The sequence below is a fragment of the Enhydra lutris genome, unplaced genomic scaffold (genome assembly GCF_002288905.1).
Source record: "Enhydra lutris kenyoni isolate GAN:26980312 unplaced genomic scaffold, ASM228890v2 scaffoldscaffold27, whole genome shotgun sequence".
In the NCBI taxonomy this organism is placed as follows: Eukaryota; Metazoa; Chordata; class Mammalia; order Carnivora; family Mustelidae; genus Enhydra; species Enhydra lutris.
The window spans coordinates 18,666,166-18,689,666 of record NW_019154111.1 but is presented as its reverse complement, the minus strand read 5'-3'; the positions used below and the strand labels follow the sequence as shown (position 1 = coordinate 18,689,666).

Below are 23,501 nucleotides of genomic sequence, written 5' to 3'. Positions count from 1 at the left end.
GAAGGCAGAGAACGTGACAGGAAGTGAAAATTCCTTGAGTGCTTTCTGAAGCCTCTGCCTGTGCCGAGTTTGCTACTGTTCCAGGGGCCAAAGCAAGTCACGTGGCTGAGTCCAATGTTGGAAGGAACATATAGGGCAAAAGATGAAGTTGAGGGAGTCCATTTATTGGATCCATTTACATAATCAACCCACCATGTGTACAAAGAATGAATTTTCTAAATAAACCTGTCTCTTCTTTCAATACAGCGAAGGCCATTCTGGCTGACTAAAGAGTTTTATGTAAGGAAGGTTCTAGGCAGACAGAAGGAAGGAAAGCCCATTCTTCTGGTATAAGACGACCCATGAGAAGATGACCAGTTCCCTCAAAACCAGGGGTGTGGGGACAAAGTTATTTGGCAGTCAGTGGGCAGTCTGCTCCTGAAAAAGTTTATAGAGAACACAAAAGGCTTTTCTCGGCACACCATACTAGTGCAAGAAAACATGGAACCTCGTACTAGACCCATACTAGTTAAGTATGAATGGAAGAAATAAGGTTAAGTTAGTAAAAGCATGGTTGGTCATGTGAACAGATTGATTTTGCTCAAGTTAGGGGTTTGCACTGAGTAGCCAAAGGAGAAAAGTTTGAAAAAGATTACATGGTGGGAGTGAGGGGGCATCTGGGTGGCTCAGTTGGTTAAGCATCACCTTCAGTTCAAGTCATGATCTCAGGGTCCTGGGATTGAGCCCTGCATCAGGCTCCCTGCTCAGAACAAGGAGTCTGCTTGTTCCTCTCCCTCTGCTTCTGCCCCTCCCCTGGCTTGTGCTCTCTCTAACAAAAAAATAAACTCTTTAAAAAAAGGCTACCTGGGGCCAGATTTTTGAGGAATTGGAATGCTAGGCTAAAGAATGTGAATGTAATCCCATTAGCAGTGGGAAGCACTGAAATTTGGGGGCAGAAATAAAAGTAGTATTCTGAAATCCTGAACAGTTTGGAAAACAGATGAATACAGGCAGATCAGTATAAAAGTGTTGAAATAGGGGTTTTTTTTTGTGGGGGGCAGGGAGGGTAGAGACTGAATTAGTGTTGGGAGAAGGAATGGAAAGAGATTTGTCTGTTGGAAATACTGTGGAGAGAGAGGAATTAACTACCGAGTGAGGAGAAAGTGGTTAAAGACAAACTTAAAGACCTAATGGGCAAAAATGTTACCAATCTCACAAAGGCGGAAATGGTGAATATTCAGATTTTCTGGCTGATGTTTGGTTTACTGCTATAGCTCTCTAACACACAGTCATTTAAAAAATTTCAGAAGTATGGATATACGAAATAAGCAAAGGCACTAAATTATATATTCACACTTTTTTTAAAAAAAGATTTTATTTATTTGACAGGGAGAGATCACAAGTAGGCAGAGAGGCAGGCAGAGAGGGAGGGGGAAGCAGGCTCCCCGCTGAGCAGAGAGCCCGATGCGGGGCTCGATCCCAGGACCCTGGGATCATGACCTGAGCTGAAGGCAGAGGCTTTAACCCAGTGAGCCACCCAGGCACCTCTATATTCACACTTTTTAAAGGCAACACTGATTTTCTAAATCATGAAAATAAAATTTTCTTCTAATGTGGAGACCAATGTACTATATCCTTAAGGATATGAAGGGTCCCAGGATGAGTGATTAGACATTTTAATACTTGGGAACTCTGTGCTCTCTCTCTTCATGTCATTAACACTGGTATTAAAGTTGTGATGATTCTTTTTATAATCAGAACATCCATCCATCCATCGAGCTGAAACAAATTCATTTGCTATCTTCCTCATCATCAGCTGAATGATTTTCAGACATTTCAAATAGTCTTTATATGAAACCGGGGCTGTGATGTGATTTTATGTCCCATTACCAATGCCCCATTTTGCTAAACTCTAGTATGATCACACAGAGAGAATTAGCAATACTTCTTAGGACCGGATGTTCTTTGTGAAAAGAATGCCAGGACTAAATACACCTGGAGAGGAGTTAGGATTACTTTAAAAGAGATTTCATTTCATCGTTTCTGTACTCCCATGTGCTGTTCTACCCATCACTATTTTCCACTAACATCCATTTTCTTCACTTTGGGCCGGTCATTAACAGCACCCCTCCCCACCAAACCTACTGTGCTCTTTTGTCCAAATGAGGCCAGCTTTGCAGCAATGAATATTGACTTAGTTTTTTTTTGCTGACATGGTCCTTAACTATTGCCTGGCTTCATCCTGTTTTCTAGCTCATGCACTCTTCAGGCTCCTAAATTTCTTCCTATTTCGGACCCACACTAGGCTCTGACCTCTTTGCAGTCTTTACACAAGCTGACCGCACTCACAGGTTCTTAGCTTGGCTCGGTTCCTCCTCCTTGCCACTCCCTCCCCTCTGATGGACCCTTGAGGCTTCCTGTCTCTGAAGATCAAGGCCCTGGTCTTTCTCTTTGTTCTTCATTGTCAATTGTTGGGGAGAGTATTTTCATGAATTGGGGGACCAATGTAAATGGAGTTAAAGAGTTCATGACACAGAACTGACAGAATAAATTCTGAAATAAATACAACTTTTAATCAGGAATTACTGTAGAAAGAAAAAAGCAAAAGACTTTTACTGATTCCACAAAGTGTAAACAAAGCTCAAATCCAGTTTTCTTTTTTGCCTTTAATAAGTAGTGGTTATATATCATTCTTGTATATTAACATTATCCCACAGTTACAACACCTATCCCAGAAATGGACTAAAAATAGAACATTGGCAGGTAATAGATATTAAAATCTATTTTCTCCATCATAGTTAGGCAAAAAGTTATTAAAGGAAGTCTCACCGTAGAGAATAAGGACTTTGAATTTCAAGTTATTTTTTAGAAAAGAATACGTTTTTTCATAAGTCTCTAGATTTCTAGTCCTAGTTAAGGCTTTGGACTACTAAAACCTATTGTAATTCCTCTGGAGAAATATCTTGAACCATATTCCAACAAAGAGTGGTACCAATTAGATAATGGCATAATTTGAAGTTTATATCCAATCAATCCAATACTTCTTTCAAATACAGAAGAACAACGAACATAAATTCTGCATTCTGTTCTTTCTTTGGAAAGAGAACACTCTAGTATTTATTTAGCTTCTACTAATCGGTAGGCAGTTTTCTAAACAACTAAGTTTAAAAATAGCAATAAGACAATGTAAATTTCCTCTGGAAATTAGACTTGGTTGGGGGGGCACTAGTCAACAGCAAATCACCCAAATGGAGATGCCTCTCTAGTGATAAGACAAACAACAGCCAGTAAATATAACATCAGGTAATGAGAAGAGCTTAAAGAATGAAGCCCATTGGAAGAGAAACCCGGCAGCGAGGAGAGAAATGCACTCCTCTGTGGAGGGTGGGAAGGATGGGCACCCCAGCCCGCCAACTCAGAGAACCAACAGGTGTGAGAGCAGAGGTGGGGGGGAGAGTTTTGTCAGTGTCCACCACTGGGAAGGGCCTGTACCAGGAACCAGCTGAGAACACTCAAGCAGCACCTTCAGACCCCCATCTCAATGATGCCAACCTCTCCCAGAGATTATTTTCATAAAACATCAGCATATTTAATTAGAGGAATTATTCAACTACATGAATGTCTTGGGTGCTATGGTAAATACAGAGTGCATGGTTTTGAATCAGTAATTGTTGAGTCAACTTTTCAATCCCTCCTTAAACGAAGCACATAAAATCAACTTAAAACACACAAATTAAAACTTATTTGGTATGTAAAAATAGAGATCAACAACTTATTGAAGAGTGGACAGATTTGAATACCACAACTAGCAAAACCTGACAGACTGCTTAAACCTATAAAGGATCCGTGCTTGTCTAATGATTTAAACAAGAAAATTAAAAGTAAAATTAGCCGTTGTCCTAAAAACAGGTAAGACATCACTAGTTATTTAAAATAACGGGCTTTGAAAGCTTTTTCCCTTTAAAAAATAAGTTTAGAAATTTCCCCTTTATTTTAGCCCAGTGCAGTCATAATAGCTTACTCTTCTCCTTGCTATGAAATAATCTCCAGGTGTTTTGTTTTTTTTTAAGAACTTGAGCTTATCTGAGTGCTCATATATATTATTTTCCTTTTTTCTCCCTTTGGACATAGAGAAGGCAAAATAAAGTTAGCAGCAAAAAATACACACACAAACCACTACCACCACCACCACCAGTTACATCCATTGTAGCTGTCAAATAAAAACACATTAAAGCCTAACAATTAAAGCACTGGGCCCTAGTGGGAGACATAATTTTTATATTCTGAAGGTATCAGGATATACACACCATTTCCCCATCTGTCTTTGAGAATTTTCTTCCAAATAAAATCTAACAATGTGTTTAAAACTAGAATGTTTTATTACAGCTCATGGGACTATAATTTCTTAAAATAACCTTCATTCTGATAACCACCATTACTAGTTGATGGAGCATCTGCACGGAACAGGCACTGTGCTACACGCTTTAGGAGTACATCTCATTTCTCGCTCGGGACAATTCAACTTTAGAGTTCAGAAAAGTGAGGCTATGAAAAGTTAAGGAACTTGACTAAGTTTGTCTAAAAATGACAGGGCTCAAGTTTGAACCCAGGTCCAACTCCAAAGCCCGTGTTCTTAACAATTCTGTACCCTGTGCCTCCTGTTTATGGAGATGTCCTTAAAGAGAATGAGGTGGCTTGCAAATCATTTACCTGTTTCCATCCTACCCGAAGAATGTGAACTAATTCTACCTTACTTTCCTCAGGACATCAAATTTTAGGTTTAACATAAAATTGAAAGAAATTTCAGAGCTGGAAGAACACTAAAAAATTTTTTAATGAGCTCAATATTCTGTTTTCAAGATGAGGAAACCAAGAAGGCACGGGACTACAGACCCAAGGCAACCTGCAGGCAGAGCTAGTTAGAGCCTAGTCGCCCAATCTAGCTCTAGACTGCTCGGTAGCAGTCCTCATGGGTGCCTGAGAAGGAGCAAAAGAAAGTTGTCAAAGGTGGGGGGTGAGTTGGAAATAGTGCCTTATTTTATTCTTTTTTCATTTAATTGTTAACGGGGTTTCTTCCACAGCTAGTTAAATCACAGTGCAACAGGCTTAGTGTTTAAATTCCCAGAAAGACTTTATTAGAATCACATGGAGGGCTGCTGCTCAAAAAGATTCATTTTCCCTTTTATGACCACCTTTAATCTGGGGGCGCCTGGGTAGCTCAGTCATTAAGCGTCTGACTTCAGCTCAGGTCATGAACCCAGGCTCCTGGGATCAAACCCAGCAGCAGGCTCTGCCTCTCCCACTCCCCCTGTGTTCCCTCTCCTGCTATCTCTTTGTCCAATAAATAAAATCTTAAAAAAAAAATAAAAAAAGAATTACCTTTAATCTTTAGAGCATCCTTTTGGGATAAGGCAGGAAGAAATGGAGAAGAGGAATAAGCTAGAACCCAGCAAACTTCTCATCAGCTCAACTTATTTCACGGCCAGAGGAAGCTTAGTTTCTCTGCCATCCATTTCCCGACACGCACTTCTCAATGATATTCTTCCAAGCGCAATGGTTGCACGATGGGCGAGAAGTGCTCGAAGAGTGAGAAGGCTAGTCTATCACATCCCACAGAAACCTCAAGGACTGAAGGACTGACCCCCTCTCCCTTAGCCAAGATCAAGTACCAGGTCATCTTCCCCTCTAGAATTGAACAAATTGTAGATAATGCCTATGTCTCTGATAGTTTTTTTTTTTTTCCTTTTTTAAAGGAATGGGTTTTGAGAAGATAAACTATGGGGCAGAGAGGTACAGAACAGAAAATGCAAATGGAAGGGGTTTTACTAATTGTTTTATTGCCACAACTAATTCGTCCAGATACTGACCTGTATGAAACACAGTAAACGTTCAAAGATTGAGGGGGTTCCCTGAGACAAGGCTAAGGATTTCAGTCTCTGGTATTTGGAATGTGGGTGGCAGTCCTTGTTTTTGGCTGGATCACGGGTATGTGACACAGGCCATGCTTTTAACCAGACTGAAATAGCAGAATGGCCAGGTGGCCCAGACAGAAGCAGACGAAGTGTTTGGTTTCATGTGTCACCCAACTACCGTAGTTCCTCCCTCCTCACCGTGCCGGGCCAGAGGGGTTGTACTCCTTAGTATGGTCTGCAGGTGTCTTCTCTACGTCCTATTCCTCTAATGCCTGAGCTGCACACTCCACGCAGTCCTGTTCTGTCTCCTCTGACATACTGGCATTGTTGATCATGGCCTTTTGGTCTTTTTTTTAAGATTTTATTTATTTATTTGATAGAGACACAGGAAGAGAGGGAACACAAACAGAGGGAGTGGGAGAGGGAGAAGCAGGCATTCTATTGAGCAGGGAGCCCAATGTGGGGCTCAATCCCCGGACCCTGGGATCATGACCTGAGCTGAAGGCAGACACCTAAACACTGAGCCACCCAGGCACCCCCATTTTGTTTCATCTTTTAATTATTTAATGTTTATTTTTCCTTCTTTTAGAAGTGTCTCAACTCAAACATATACTTTCTTTAGGGTTTTATCAATAGTTAAAACACATTATTGCTGTGAGCTGGCCAGCTACTCCTGCCTGCACACTGTACACATTAAGATACTACTTCTCCAAATATGAAAACACAAAGCGAACACCATACTCGATGGTGAAAATGGGAAGCTTTCCCTCTAAGATCAGGAACAAGACAAGGACGTGTATGCTCACCACTTTTATTCAACATAATACTGGAAGTCCTAGCCACAGCGGTTAGACAAGAAATAAACAGGATCCAAATTGGTAAGGAAGAAGTAAAATTGTCACTATTTGCAGATGATATGATACTATGTTGAGGAAAAGCCTGGAGACTCAACCAAAAAACTATCAGAACTGATAAATGAACTTAGTAAAGTTACAATATTCAAAATACACAGAAATCTGCTGCACTTCTACACAAAAACCAAATAGTATAAAGAGAAATCAAGAAAACAATCCCATTTACAATTGCATCAGAAATACCAAAAAATAGGGGTACCTGGGTGGCTCAATCGGTTAAGTGACTGCCTTTGGCTCCGGTCATGATCCCAGGATCCTGGGATCAAGTCCCACATTGGGCTCCCTGCTCAGCGGGGATCCTGCTTCTTCCTTCCCCTTCTACCTGCCACTCCCCCTGCTGGTGCTTTCTCTCTCTCAAAAAAATAAATAAAATCTTAAAAAAAAAAATACCTAAAAATAAACAACCAGGGAGGTGGAATATTGGTACTCTGAAAACTATCAACCCACCATGAAAGAAACTGAAGATGACACAGACGAACGCAAAGATATTCCATGCTGATGAATTACAATATTGTTGAACTAACCATACTACAAAAAATCTACGTTTTCAATGAAATCCCTATTAAAATACCAATCGCATCTTTCATAGAACTAAAATACTAAAGTTTGTATGTAACCACAATAATCTTAAATATTAATAATTTTAAAATGGGCCTGAACAGACATTTTCTAAAGATATGAAAAGATGCTCAATGTCACTCATCATCAGGGAAACACAAATCAAAACCACAGTGAGATAGGACCTCACATCCCAGAATGGCTAGTACCAAAAAGGAGTAACAAGTGTTGGTGAGGACGTGGAAAAGGAAGGTGCACGCACTGTGGGTAGGGATATAAACTGGCGTAGCCACTGTGGAAAACAGTATGGAGGTTCCTCAAAAAATTAAAAATAGAAATACCATACAACCCGGTAATTTCAGTACTGGGTACTTACCCAAAGAAAATGAAAATAGTACTTTGAAAAGATTTATGTAGTCTATGTTCATTGCAGTATTGCTTATAATAGTCAAGAGATGGAAGTGACCCAAGTGTTGGATAAAGAAAATGTGGTATCTATATACAATAGAATATTATTCAGCTATAAAGAATGAGATCTTGCCATTTACAACAACGTGAATGTTATTGTAAAGGGTATTATGCTGCCAAGTGAAATAAATCAGAGATGGTCAAACACCATATCATTTCACTTACACGTGGAATCTAAAAAAAAATAAAAAGAAACGGAAAAAAACCCAGATTCTAAAGTACAGAGCACAAACCAGTGGCTCCCAGAGAAGATGAGTGAAATAAAGAGGATTAAGAGGTACAAACGGCCACTTATAAAATAAATAAGTCAGAGATGAAGAGTACAGCATTGCACAATATTGTAATAATGTTGTATGGGGACAAATGACTACATTTATCATAATGTATTGATTTATACATTACTCCATGCTCATCATGATTGGAGTAATGTATAGAATTCTGGAAGCTATGATGTATACCCGAAACCAATGGACTATTGTATGCTAATTATATTGCAATAAAAAAAATACTCCTCCTCTAAAAAATGGTATGAGGTAGGCTCTATTAACATTTTCATTTTGTAGGTGAGGAAACCGAGGCACACAGAGGTTTCATAACTTTCCCAAGATCCCACAGCGATCAGCTGGTACAGCCAGGATGTGAAGGCAGGTGGTCTGGCTCCAGAGTTCATGTTCCCAAGCCATGCTGACTCTTTAAGTATCAGATGGACAGGAGTCCTTCAAAGCTCACCTTAAGGAATCCTCTCAAATGATTTCCCCAATAATCAGATATTTGGTACAATAAATTTACCTATTTTTAATTAGAAGAAATTATTTGATCTTTAGTTTGATAACTGCATTCTTTCATCCTAATAGTAAAATCTGGAAAATAATTTCACCCATAGTTGCATTATTCTATTTAGTGTATTTCATTTCTGAAGTTTTATACATACCTGTTTGTGGTTTTTTTTTTTTTAAAGAGAAGGAGAGGGCAGGGTTAGAGGGTAAAGGAGAGGGAGAAACTAAAGCAGGCTCCACGCCAAGTGCTGGGCCTTACTCGAGGCTTGATCTCACCATCCTGAGATCATGACCTGAGTCAAAATCAAGAGTTGGACACTTAACTAAGCCACCCAGGGGCCTCTATATCCATCTGTTTCTTTCTTTCTTTTTTTTTTTTTTAGTACCACTACTATAATCAGATTAGAAGCAATTCTAGAACTATAGTGTATTTTTCAAATTAATTTTACATAAAAGCAACCTAATGTTGCAGTCTTCACACTTCCTTTTCTTGTCTTGAGAAGATTCAAATAAACCCCAAATGTCTCATCTTCCCAGGTGTCCTTCCTTCTACCACCTCTATTCGCCCTAAGCTCTGCTCACCCTGTGTGTGCAGGCACACCACAGGATGGGTGGACTGTGCTCATGGAGGGGCGAGGGAGGAAATGATCTGATAAGTCATAAAGTTCTGGGGGCTCAAGGGGCCATTCAAATTCCCCAGTCGGATGTCCCCTTTAGCAACTGATGAAAGCAGACCAGGACAGGTGTGATAACTCACCCAAGTTAGTGACAGAACTGAGACCATACGCACAGGTGTCTTGGCTCCAATACTGGTACTCGTTCTATGCAAGCATCACTGTCTGCCCTGCACCTGCACCACCATTCAGCTACACCTATCAGAGAAAGGAACTAAAAGCGAGTATCCCTATAAAGTCCAAATTTTTCCTGACCTTCCACAATGCTCACTTTACAAGCCCAATATTTTGGCTTTATAAATTCAGTGTTAATATTTTAAAACTTCTGGATGCATGCAAAGAAACAAAAAGTACTACTTCGTCAGTACACAGTCCAAAAATTTTATGGTAAGACATCAATTGAGATGGAATAGACCTATTATAATTCTGTATTTTAGCTGTTTATGAAATTATATCGTATTCCAAAATAGTTTTCACTATAGTTTTTTAAATGCCCCCAAATAATTAGGATAACCTCTGGATATGGTCTGTGGCTCCTGAAAGAAAAATTTTAAAAGACCTCATATTCCACTTTTAATTATTTGGCTTGATTTCCAGACAGGACACCGAAGGATATTTAAACAGCAAAAGAGCATAGTTATTGGATGCATGAAAGAGAAGAAAGTAACGTATGTTAAAATATTACACCCTGGAAAAAATCTCAAGAATAAAAGGGTGTTGAGCAGAAAGTTACATTTAAGGTTAAAGTTAAAGGCAAACTAACTTATTACAGGAGAAATCAGAGAAGTTTTATGAAGGGAGTATAAGTTAAAACATCTAGTTTAGTGATCATTAAAGCCATGCCTGAAAATGTTTCTACCATTATTACATAATTAGTCCCTAGTAAATTGAAATGAAAAATAAAGTTCTTGATGTAAATCAGCATACAGAAAGGGACACAAATATAAGGCATTTGGAAAAACAAAGTCAGCTTTATGGCTTATTCGTTTTATCATTCTACAACAGTTACACTGAGGTTTATAAAGTATCACAGATAGACTTCTCTTCTGAAAGCTGAAAGCTGTGTGTGGGAAAAAAAGATTTATTAAGAACCTAGCAAATACTTGGTCAGAAGTTTTGGCAAGGCAGTAAGAAGTGGGATTTCTATGAAATTAGAATAAGTCAGAATAAGGTAAATTCATATCGGGAAGGCAAACAGACCTACATGTAGGTTCAAATGTCAAAACATGGTTATTTTAGACAGGGACATGTAGGAAAATCATTCTAAAAGGTCAGCTTAAATTGGGAATCAATTTTTTTCCAGGAAAAAAAACAAAACAAAACAGACCCATCCTTTTCGTAAGGACTGGACCCTCTAAGCAAATGCCACCTTGACAAAAGTTAAGATTTTCCTCCCTCTGATCATGAGACTATCCCCTAACCTAATTGAAGATCATAAACCTTAAAATCATCAACAACGCAGTTTTATTAAGAGTGCGGGCATTTCATTTTATGAGCAAATGCCACGTTTGACAGCAGGACACCCCAGGGCCTGAACGCACAGCTGGTCAGCTCTCTGGGAAACATGGGACAACGATAACGCAGCCAGCGTGGTGTTCAAGCCCTCCCTCCTGCTGGAAGCTGAACTACTGTCTCTCCCCTGCAGCAAGAAACAGGCCTAGTGCCTTTTAAACCTTTATGGTATAAATTAAAGAGAGACTTTTGTCAATGACAATTATGAAATATTTCAGTACCTCTGTTTAATCAACAAATGTTTAAATAGCCAAACATGACTCTGCACAGAGAGAAACAGGAGATTTACGGGACAGTACTTTGGCCAACATTTTATCTTACCAGTTCTTAACTGTGATGAAACTCTCACACAGTTACACATTCATTTTTTCCCTATAAAATAATCAGTTGCATGAAGACCTCGGCTAGGTCCACGCCACCTCCCTCTACGTATTTGTAACCATTTAATTTTCTTCTCTCTCCTTTACCATTGTAGAACTGTCCTAAGAGTCATTTGTTTTATTTAGGTCCATTTTATTTTACCTTTCTTTTGACTGAAAAAATTACATTTGAATTAGGAAAATGTTCTTTAAAAAAAGCAGGAATAGTATTATGAGATTTAAGTTAATACTGTTCCTCAGCCACTAGGCTATGCTAAAGGACAGTCCATTTGTTCAAGAACAGTTCTGTCTTCCAGATATCCAAAAAAGGAGGAAAATAAATTCGAAAACTGAGTATGAATTATTTAACGTACCTAGCTACCTAGCTGGTAAGTCATTTACTAGATGTATATGAGTTTATATAATTAGTTTATAAGACATATTCCAAACGAATAAGTAAGCCCTTTTTAAAAAAATCAAATCTGCGTCATGTGGTAATGTACAGTTTGGTTTTAAAAGAATGAAATCAGGGGCGCCTGGGTGGCTCAGTGGGTTAAAGCCTCTGCCTTCGGCTCAGGTCATGATCCCAGGGTCCTGGGATCGAGCCCCACATCGGACTCTCTGCTCAGCGGTGAGCCTGCTCCTCCCCCCTATTCTGCCTGCCTCTCTGCCTACTTGTGATCTCTGTCAAATAAATAAAATCTTTAAAAAAAAAAAAAAAGAATGAAATCATCTTTATGTTTATTTTATCCAAACTAAATATATTTTCATTTACATGTAGTCAATCCTATTTTTAAAAAACTATAATGTCTAGTCATGGACTGATTAGTTATCAGAAACATGAGCTTTTTATCAGATATATTATTTGCTTATAAAAAGGTTATTCAAAAATGCAAGAGAACCAAACACATTTATTTTAGATATTTTTCACATTAAATTTATACTCTATTTTTATACATCTAATTTATATATTATTAATATATATTATTATTAATTTATTAATATACAATTAATATATATTAAATTTATATCTAAATTTATACTCTAACTTGTGTTTAGAACCCTTTGCATTTCAACTTAGGAATGCAACTTACTGCCATTTTTTCCTTAAAACTCTAAAGAGCATACTACTATTTTCATCATCATTATTATATTAATACCTATCCTTGACTGCATACTGCATGGGGCACTGGGATTTAAAGAAGTTTAAAAAACTCACAGGGCGGTTAGGGGCACAAAAAATAAACACTGATAAACTATATTGAGGGTGGGGCGCCTGGGTGGCTCTGTGGGTTAAGAATCTGCCTTCAGCTCAGGTCACAATCTTGGGGTCCTGGGATCAAGTCCCACATCTGGCTCTCTGCTCAGTGGGGAGCCTGCATCCCCCCCTTCTCTCTCTCTGCCTGCCTCTCTGCCTACCTGCAACGTCTCTGTCAAATAAATAAACAAAATCTTAAAAATATAAGAGAGAGGTCCCACACAGGTGCTATATATATGTGGTAAATATTCATTTACATGTTATAGTAGTTCACATAAGAGATGCCATATTCTAGAACATCCAACAGGCTTTTTTTTTTTTTTTTAAGATTTTATTTATTTATTTGACAGAGATCGCAAGTAGGCAGAGAGGCAGGCAGAGAGAGAGGAGGAAGCAGGCTCCCTGCTTGAGCAGAGAGCCCAATGTGGGGCTCAATCCCAGGACCCTGGGACCATGACCTGAGCTGAAGGCAGAGGCTTTAACCCACTGAGCCATCCAGGTGCCCCAACAGGCTTTTTAAATAAAGACCCAGAGGATTTCAAAGTCTGGTTCCCAAAAGTGCTTTGAAGATAAAAATCCATAACCCTCCCAATTTACTGTTTAATCCACTTGACAAGTCTATCTAAAATAGGGGTTTGCCATATTTTAAAGATAAATTAATTTTTTTTTAACTTGACTTGCCTCTTTTTCAATTATTCATTACTTATCTGTTAATTATTCACTATAGGATGAATTATTGACAAAACACAATCCAGCCCCAAAACTGAACACTATTAATCTACTACTCTTATCCTATTATCACTTTGGCATATAATAGAGTACTTGGAAGAAACAGGTTAGTGGACTTTCTCTTCTTAAATGTAATTAAATTCAGTAAAATCCATTTATGAAACACTGCAGAAAAAAGATGGATACAGTTATGATGGAGGTCAAATCATGTTTGCCCATATGCACAGGGGTGATATTTAAAATATTTATGTGTTCCCACAAGCTCTAAGGAACCCAAACAGCTGTTTGTGCTAAAGCACCTGTACCTGCCATAGGGAAACATCACCATCACAGTTTGGATACCTTTAATTCTGGTTGATCATCGTCATTATTATGATGTCCAAAACAGATATTAGTTTTTACAGAATCGCTATTATAGAATATGATATTCTTAATTACGCCACATAACATACCAACCAGCAGAAGAGCATCACAGGTATTTTCAGTTCTAGAATTCCTTCCTTTTACATACTATAAACTAAAGAGATACCCGAAGGTCTAGAATTGCCTGTTGGTATCTTTTAGGAATAGCAGATATTAATTCATGTGGCTGCATCTAAAGTATTCCTGATCTGAATCCAAGGTGAGTTCTCGGGCTTTCCATATTAAATTGAGAGGCTATGATATATTCTCCTTAGTGATCCCCATCACCGGTAGTCTTAAACAGAAGTTAACTCCAGACCCACCTTGAGGTTCCTGACTTAGTCAAGGGCTTAGAGATAAGATTTAAACCAGCTCTCCTTCAGTGCAAAGGATTAATAAAAAAATTTTTTAAAAAGGGAAAAACCACCCAAAAACTCAAGTCTTAGCAGGGGGTTGGATGGACCCACCTGCCCTGGAACATTCTATAGGAAGGAGATGCCAAAGAGGAGAGCAGGGATTTCCACAGATGTGAAAGGCTGTAGAACTTGTCATGGGCCCAACCTCATGTTTAATCTTGGTTCCTGGGATACTCTGAAGGCTCCAGGGGTATTCACCAGGGTACAGGCCATTTGCAAATTAAGGACTGTGTTGGAATTATAATACACAGGTTCCAATGTCTTAAGGTGCCCTTCATCAAAAGAGATGGATATAAAAACAGTAGCGAAACAACTGAGTGCCTGGAATGTATGTTCCTTTATACCCAACTCTAGACTCTACTAGTTTCTAAGCACTTTAGAGTAGTAGTATTCTAACTTTCTATTCTCCAACCTCTCTATGCCAGCTGCACCCAACTTGTTTTCATTGGCCTGAAAAGTCTTTCCAGAACTCTTTCTTGCCTGTGAATATGCTATGTCCTATGACTGGGGTGCCCTTCCTCTTCCTTGCCCACTCAAATTCGTACTTCAAGTTTTATCTCAAAAGTCAGGTGTCTTGTGAGATTTTCAAGACTAACCGCAGCTAAAATCAGGTGTTCTTTCCACCAGCTCCCATTCCTCTCTTACAGCACTTATCGTTCACTATCATAATTATTTGTATACAAGCCTGAATCCCTGATTAGCCGCTTCCTTTAGGCCCGAGATGGTATACCACTGAGGTTTGTTATGGGAGGAACACATTAAGTGCTCAATCCGTGCCTGCTAAATAAATCCGTGGTGAGCAGGAAGACGGAGTAATGAGAAGAACTCTAAATATGAAATCCCAGAACTCCATCTGCATTATGAGCTGAGTCATGTTAGCCTTTAGTCTGCATTATTGCACCGAAGACGCCATGATGTGGGCTACCCAAATTATGGTTTCCTTTCAAACAGTCCACCTCTGAGCTGTTCTTCCGTCAGTGAGCCTTGTTCTGACTCGGCTTACGTTGCCCATGCAAACCAAGGAAGCAATGTGGTCGTTAGGCCTGCTAGTCATCCAAAAAAGCTTTATCTTACTGACTCATCCGTTCACTCTGCCATGGTGTTGGTGATTCGGCTCCGTAGCGGGCAGACGACACCTCTCCGTAAGGGAATGGACTTTCTTAGGCTCTTGTGTTGGCTGCTAATCTCAGAGGGAGCCACTTCAGAAGTGCTTCTATCCACTGTGAAAAAAGGTCACGTTCCTCACAGCCCTGTGCTGGGATTTGACTGCAGTGAGTCCTACAGTGTTAACCTGAGAAAGACCCAGGGTTTTTTTGTTTTTTGTTTTTCTTTCTTTTTTTTTTTTTTAAAAAACCAAACTCATTTTATGGTCTTGAAGAGTTCAGACCTGTTACCTCACCAACTACAAGGGAACAAGAGCCCTGGCTGAGATGAGGGCTGACCCCGGCCCACGGTTGTTCCCCGCCGACAGGCCCTGTGGTCCGGCTTCCCCACCAGCGTCCGCTCCTCCATTGTCGATGTGGCTTTCCACTCACACACTGCATGGACACTCACAATCCTCCCTGACAAAACTTTTCACAGCCTCCTGGTTAGATCTGAATGACATTTTAGCTTTAATATGTTTTATGTAAGTGTAACCATTTCTGGAGATGTGAATGCTATGCTTGTTTCAACCATCATTATATTTTGGAAAATATCTTTTAGAGCTTTCCAGCTATCACTACTCTTCATCGATATAAATGGGGTAGAATACCACTGGGATCAATTACCAACATTATGTTAGCATGGACACAGTTATTTTAACTAAATACCCATGTGTTTAGATATAAAGCTGTCTGGGAGTTTAAAATAGTAAGTTGTTCCATAAATGTCATTTTGGGGGAAAATTTCATGATATACTGGCTCTGTCAGTAAATGGACAAAAGGGATACGTTGAAATTAAATTCAGTAATTCAGGAGAAAAAGATGTCAAGTCCACACTTACCCACTATGTTTCATATGTGGTGGTTTATCCATTCGCACTGCTAATTTGATTTTTAAGTCAGAGTCCTGGCTATTTTTTGGAACTATCATTCGGTGAAACTCAGCTGACTTGGAGCTATTAGAAGTTGGGTATAATATCACCTGTGAGAGACCAAAAAAAAAAATTAAGTGCACAATATAATGTCTAATGATCAGAACAGAAATCTTTTCTATGTTTTCCTGTTTAAAAAGAAGGTATCATGCCCAAATGTGTCTAAACCATTTGACTCCCATCACAACAGATGGGTTTTCAATACAGACTCATTTATCTTTTTGACAACTATGTGTTTTCATATTATCACGTAATGAGTTTTCTTCCTGTGTCACTTCATAATGAGGTAAGAGCACAGAGGCTACAGTTGAATTGACAGTTGTGAAATACTTATTAGACACCTATAATTTCAAGCTATTCTAAACTCCTCAGGACAAAAGTTCAGAAAGAAATATTTTCTGAAATTATAGATAGCATGTTTAAAAAAGTAAAACCAATTATTTTAGGCAGCAAAAATAGAACTGCTGTTTTCATATTTTCATTGTAGAACAGTATGAAAGGAAATCAACTCAATTAGTGATGGAGAAGACAGATATCCTAGCACATTTTCTGCCTTAGATCAATACCAAAGGACTTTTTCCCCTTGATGACATGTTTTCAAAACCATGAAGATAATATTAGGACTGAAACAAAGTAATTATTTTTTAGCAAAACTTCCAAATTACCAAATGATTATTTCATAACTCTACAGCTTTACAAAGCCAACACAGAAGAAAAGCTTTCTCTTCAGATATTACATGCCATATACAAGCATACCTCATCTTACTACATGTCACTTCATTGTTCTTCACAGAGCCTGCATTTTACATATTGAAGGACTGTGGGACCCTGCCTGAGTAGGCCTCCTGGTGCCGTTTCGCCAACAGCATCTGCTTACCTTGCGTCTCTGTCACCTTTTGGTAATTCTCAAAATGTTTCAAATTTTTACTTTTTTTTTAAAGATTTTATTTATTTATTTGACAGAGAGAGAGAGAGAGAGATCACAAGCAGGCAGAGATGCAGGTGGGGGGTTGGGGAAGCAGGCTCCCCGCTGAGCAGAGAGCCCGATGTGGGGCTCGATCCCAGGACCCTGGGACCATGACCTGAGCCGAAGGCAGAGGCTTAACCCTCTGAGCTACCCAGGTGCCCCCAATTTTTACGTTATTATTCAATTTGTTACAGTGATCTGTGATCAGTGACAAACTATGATGTAATTACTCTAATTGTTTTGGGGCTTCACTCACCATGTTCCGGTAGGACAGCAAACTTAAATGTGTGTTTATAAATGTGTTTTCTGACTGCTTTACCAATTGATTATTACGCTGTATCTCTCCCTCTTCTTGGGTCTCCCTGTTCCCTGAGACACAACAATATTGAAATTAAGGTAATAACCTTACAACAGCCTCTGAGTGTTCAAGTTAAAGGAGGAGTCACACGTCTCACTTTAAATAAAAAACTAGAAATCACTAGGCTTAGTGAGGAAGGCATGTCAGAAGCCAAGACAGGCTGAAAGCTAAGTCTCTTGGGCTAAGTTGTCATCGTCAAGGAAAAGTTCTTGAAGGAAATTAAAAGTGTACTCTAGTGCATGCATAAGTGATAAAAAGCAAAACAGCTTTATTGTTAATACAGAGAAAGTTTTACTGGTTGGGAAAGAAGATCAAATAAGCCACAACATTCCCCAAAGCCAGAGCCTAATCCCGAGCAAGACTCTAACTTTCTTCAATTCTCTGATGACTAAGAGAGGCAAAGAAGCTACAGAAGGAAAGTCTGAATCTAGCAGAGTTGTTTCACGGGGGTTACGGAAAGAAGCCATCTCCATAACATAGAAGTACAAGGTGAAGCAGTTAGTGCTGATGTAGAAGCCCCAGCAAGTTATCTGAAGATCTGAGTAATAGAAGTGGCAACACTAAACAACACATTTTCAATGCACACTAAACAGTCTTATGTTGGAAGAAGAGGTCATCTTGGACTTTCATAGCTAGAGAGGAGAAGTCAATTACTGGCTTTAAAGCATCAAAGGGACAGGTGGACTCCCTCTTATTAGGGGCTGATGTAGCTGGTGACTTTAAATTAAAGCTAAAGCTCATTTACCTACCCTTCCAAAAATCCCTACCCTTCCAAAAATTCCAAGAATGATTCTAAATCTGCTCTGCTTGAGCTCTATACCTGGAATAACAAAGCCTTGATAACAGCACATCTGCTTACAACATGGTTCACTGGCTATTTTAAGTCCACTGTTGAGACCTACTGCTCAGAAAAAAGATTCCTTTTGGAATGTTTACTGCTTAGTGGCAATGCACCTGGTCACCAAGAGCTCTGATGGAAATGGACAATGAGATTAGTGTCCTTTCCATCCTTGCTAACACAGCAACCGTCCTGCAGTCCATGGATTGAGGAGTGATTTTCACTTTGAAGTCTAATGCAGGAAGCACATTTTGTAAGGCTAAAGCTCCCATAGAGAATGATGACTCTGATGGATCCGGCAAGGCAAAGAGAAAAGCTTTTGGAAAGGATTCACCATTCTAGATGCCATTAAGAACATTTATGATTCATGGGAAGTCAAAGTATCCACAGTAGCAGGAATTTGGAAGCAGCTGATTCCAATTCTCCTGGATGATGTTGGGAGTTTTCAAGACTTCAGTGGAGGAAGTACTGCAGATGTGGTGCAAACAGCAAGAGAACCAGATGTAGAACCTAAAGATGTGACTGAACAATTGTTCCTTGAGATACAATAACATTGGACTTAGGCCAATTAATTACCCTGCCATGGTAAATCCTTCCACTGACTTCACTTAGAAGTATCCATTAGGAAACTAAAATGTAGCAGGAATGATGATATTCAATAGTGAGATGATCCTTAGTTTGTGGATCAGATGCTATTAGTTGTTTTGGGACCTTATTCAGTAACCTGTCATCAGCGTTTAAAGAATGAGAAAATTGTCCAATGTCTTCATTTAAGTATTCTCATCTGTATAAGACTTTTGGAGTTTGGAACAGTACCAATTTTTGTGTAAACATAGAAGGAAGAGTTAAAAAGGGATAAAGTCTGTAGGTGGCTCATGCCAAAATAAATTTGGAGGGAAAAAGGATGTGGTAGGGAGAACAAGAAAAAGCTTCCCAGAATTGCTAGGGAAATGGCAGCTCTAGCTTCGGGGGTGGATATACAGCTCTTCGTCTTTGTTTTCACTTGTTGTGTTCAAGTGACACAACAAATGGCTGCAGTCTCCTGGTAACACGTTAGCAGGTAAAGAGGTGCTTCTTGTGGGCGAGTGACGGAAGTGGTTTGAGATGGAAATTCCTCCTGTTGAAGATGCTGTGGAGATTGAATTCACAACAAGGATTTAGACTATTACACAGACTCAGTTGGTAAAGCAGTGGCAGGGTTTGAAAGGACTGATTCTAATTCTGAAGGAAGTTCTACTGTTTGTAAAATGCTAGCAAATGACAGCATCCCAGGCTAGAGAAATCATTTGTTAAAGGAATAGTCGATCAATAATGGCAAACTTTGTGCGGTCTTAATTTAAGAAGTTACCATGGCCGACCTAACCTTCAGGAAGCGCCACCCTGATCAGTCAGTCAGTAATCATCAACATCAAGGCAAGATCCTCCACCAGCGAAAAGATGACAATTTCCTGAAAGCTCAGATGTTGGTTAGCATTTTTAGTAGTAAGTATTTTTTAATGAAGGTTCTGTACTTTTTAAAGACAATGTTATCACACACATAGAAGATTACAGTATAGTGTAAACATAACTTTTATATGCACTGAGAAACCAAAAAAAAAAAATCATTTGACTCACTTTTTCAGGATATCCATTTTATTGCAGAACTCTGGAACTAAAGTCACAGCATCCCTGAGGTTTGTCTGTACATAAAATGATGTATTTTCCCCTCTTTAGTCAGTCATAACATTATTTAGACATGGCCTGTATCCAAGCCTTGATATTTTTAAGTGGGAGGACTATATTCTGAAGGATACAGATATGAAAGGCAGTGTGTATTTTAAGCCGCTCTTACTTTATACCAGTGTGAAAAGTAAACAAACTTGAAATTTCTGTGTAAACGGAAGAATTATAAACATGCTCAGGTATGCTAAAATGTTCTGAAAAACAAAACACGGCAACTGAATTTGGAACGCTCTGCCAAAAAACAAAAGTCTTCATTTCCATGTATAAGTGGAACTATTTACAGAGAAATTTTGAAGCAAAGCTCTTTTTCTCTCTAGGAAAGACAGCAGTCATAAAAGCTTCTTAAACTATTCTCAACTTCCAACTTGTTAAATGCAACTGCTATTTTGAGCCTTTCCTCAAGCCTATCCTAAAAGCCACAGCAGAGTTGAATCCAGTATGTCTACACACTTAAGCATATAAAGGCACATCCAGTAACAGATAAAATGGCATTTGTGATATTTTAAAAAGTGTTATTATAGAATTAATCCCTTGTGACAGCTAAAATAGCCAATGGAATATTTTATAGATTCTTTCTTAAATGACAGTTAAAAACAAGTGATAATTTTTGGCTCACACCAGTAGACAAAACAATGTCATTATCAACTTAGAGGAGGATGCAAAAAAATAAATAAAATAAAATAAAATAACCAAAAAACAAACACGAAGAGCTGTATATCCACCCTCTGAAGCTAGAGCTGCCATTTCCCTAGTAATTCTGAGAAGCTTTTTCTTGTTCTCCCTACCACATCCCCCTACCCCCCACCAAATTTATTTTGGCATGAACCACCTACAGGCTTTATACTTTTTTAATTCTTCTATGCTTACACAAAATTGGTACTGTTCCAAACTCCAAGTCTTATATAGATGAGAATATTTAAATGAAGACATTGGACAATTTTCTCATTCTTTAAATGCTGATGACAGGTTACTGAATAAGGTCCCAAAACAAGTAATAGCATCTGATCCACAATCTAAGAATCATCTCACTATTGAATATCATCATTCCTGCCACATTTTACTTTCCTAATGGGTACTTCTAAGTGAAGTCAGTGGAAGGATTTACTACTTATCTCTGTTCATTTAAACCTTTGAGGGCCCATTATGTGGGGACACTCCAAGGTGAAAACTACGGATGGCTCAGATCCCTCAGGGAGCTCAGAGTTTCATCCTACCAGAGCTAAGAGCTCAGATACTCTGATGATCTTACTTCCTCTTGCTGCCCTTCTATCCCGATGATGGGCCAAGGTTTTCTAATTTTGTCAGTCTCTGGGTTTCTGCACTGTCAGTTCTTTAGTGGCTCTGTTCTATCACATGTGAAGCTGATACCCTGTGTTACATTTCTTCCTTTTGAAAGACCTAGCATTAGAATTATCTGTTTCTCCAGACAAACACTGAGGCATGTAACAAATGGAGGTCCATACATATGAAATACATTGTTTCTAAAAGAACTGTACTGATGGATAAACCCTGAACTTAGCCTTAACAATGACAGTAAACAAGGTTCCAGGTCCCCAAATTGCACATCCGTGAAGTGGTCATGGTCATCCACATGATGGTGCCACAGACAGTAAAGAGATAAGCCGCAGCTCCCAATGAGTAGAGGCCAAATGGCCAGGAGACATAAAGGACAAAGGAGTTCTTTTTCAGAAGTAGAACAAGGGTCTAATCACGAGATCCTGAACACAGCCAGGACAGGATTTCAGTCTTGTCCCTGGACAATTATTCCTAGGTATTTTCCATTTTACCTTTTTTTTTTTTCTCTTTTCCCCAAATGGGCTACTTGGTTGTAGCTCTCCTATGTCTGTTCCACTGCTGTAGAGTGGATTGCTACTAGGGCACGGTGGGGAGGGGAGGTGGAGTAGTAGGTAGTTAACATGAATTTTAGTTCGTAGGTCACCAGGCTGTAGAAAGAGCCGGGGCTGGACCTATTGGGGATGCTGGATTCTGGCCTGGAGGAGACTTCTGGTGGAGTCCCTTGAGTTGAAGTGAATGTGTTCTACGTGTAGGAGGAAGGGTAATACAACTATTCTCATATTTGGCTACAGGGGCAAACTAGAGCTGATCATCTCTTTACTGGGATTTGTGCTTTCACTAGCATAGAGCTGTTGCTAGAATCAGTCAGTAAGGCAGAGATTGTATTTTCTAGCTCCTCTTACATCTAAGTAGGGATACATGATAGTTCTAGCTAATGGAACATGAAGAGAAGTGGTAAGCGTCACTTTGGGCAAAAATAATGAAGATATAGGTATGCCTCTTTCATCCCTTTTTGCTCATCTGCTGGCCAAATGCAGAGAACTCCCGTGCTCTAGGAAATGAGAGCCATAAAATAAAATGGAAGAAACTACAGCCCTGAATCACCAAATGGAGGAAATCTACCCCATCCATCAGGAACACCCAATGGGAACTGTTAGGCCGGTGTTCCTCTTTTGAACTAGTGAAATGTTTGTTGCAGCATTTAGTAGTATCCTAAGTAGTACAGGAACAGAGTTTGGCATCATACGTCTTCTTTCACAGCTAAGTGCTTAAAAATTTTAAGATAGGCAGTTGTACTTGAATAGGACTTGGCGCAGGAATTAAAGTATTTAACAGATATAAAAATTAACTAAGGATTCTGCTATGTTCCAGGTTGATATCTAAATTAATTATAGCTCTGTGCAAAATATTTAGCTTCTTCTATTATTTAGTATAGCTGTCTATTCTTTGCTATTCATTTCTCTGAACTTTCTATACATATTTCTGCTTCTTCTAGTTTATTTTTGCCACTAACATTTTAAATGTCTTGTCACTTAGCAGGACACATTTTATGATTCTTTATCTTTTTTTTAATCTTAGATATAAAACCAACCTATCTTCTTCATAATAAAATGTCAACATTACTTGCCATCTTTGCTGAGGTGTAATGAAAAACACAACTTTTTTTTTAGGCTTTGTTTAAAATTCTGTCAAATTTAATATACAAAAAAACCCCCTTAAGAATGAAGTGTAAAAAATATATATATATATGTGTGTGTGTGTGTGTGTGTGTGTGTGTGTGTATTATATACTATATACTATATGTATTATATAGTATATATATACACACACATATACATACATGTTTAGAGTAATATGAGGGTTCATGGGATCTGAACACAAGCTGACACCCCTATACTGTTCTCCTATTAAAATATTAAAGCCAAGCCATGTGCATTTGTGCACATTTCACATTATTTTAACGTTGTGACCTATATATTTAAGGCCTTCTAAATTTCTAAGTGATTTCAATAAAGGTCTAAAAAATGTAAAAACTAAGGGAGGAAAAATCCAAAACTAGGGGAGCCAGATAAGGCCTAGGGCTAGGTAAGCAATTCATGGCCCTTTTCTATAAATATCTGTTAGCCTAGAGGAAGAAAAAATGTATGTGACCACAATACTTGCATTTTAGTCTTAAGATAGAGATACATACTTGATACAATTCTAGCTCAAAGATGGGTACAACCACCAATTCTGGAAGAAATCAAGACAAAATGCATAGGGAAATTATTTCCATTTGGGAGTCTCAAA

General features: G+C 38.8%; 1 protein-coding gene and 1 pseudogene across 5 annotated transcripts in view; both read right to left on the bottom strand.

The window, feature by feature from the left end:
- The window catches only part of LOC111151929 (calcium dependent secretion activator 2), a 532,957-nt gene that overhangs the window by 211,562 nt on the left and 297,894 nt on the right, over positions 1 to 23,501 (bottom strand). For all 5 annotated transcript variants that reach the window (XM_022510148.1, XM_022510149.1, XM_022510145.1 and 2 more), the window contains exon 8: positions 15,942 to 16,081. In XM_022510148.1, coding sequence (XP_022365856.1) covers positions 15,942 to 16,081 — 140 coding nt within the window. The remainder of the gene's footprint in view (positions 1 to 15,941; positions 16,082 to 23,501) is intronic.
- LOC111151874 lies at positions 5,987 to 15,469 on the bottom strand (annotated as a pseudogene).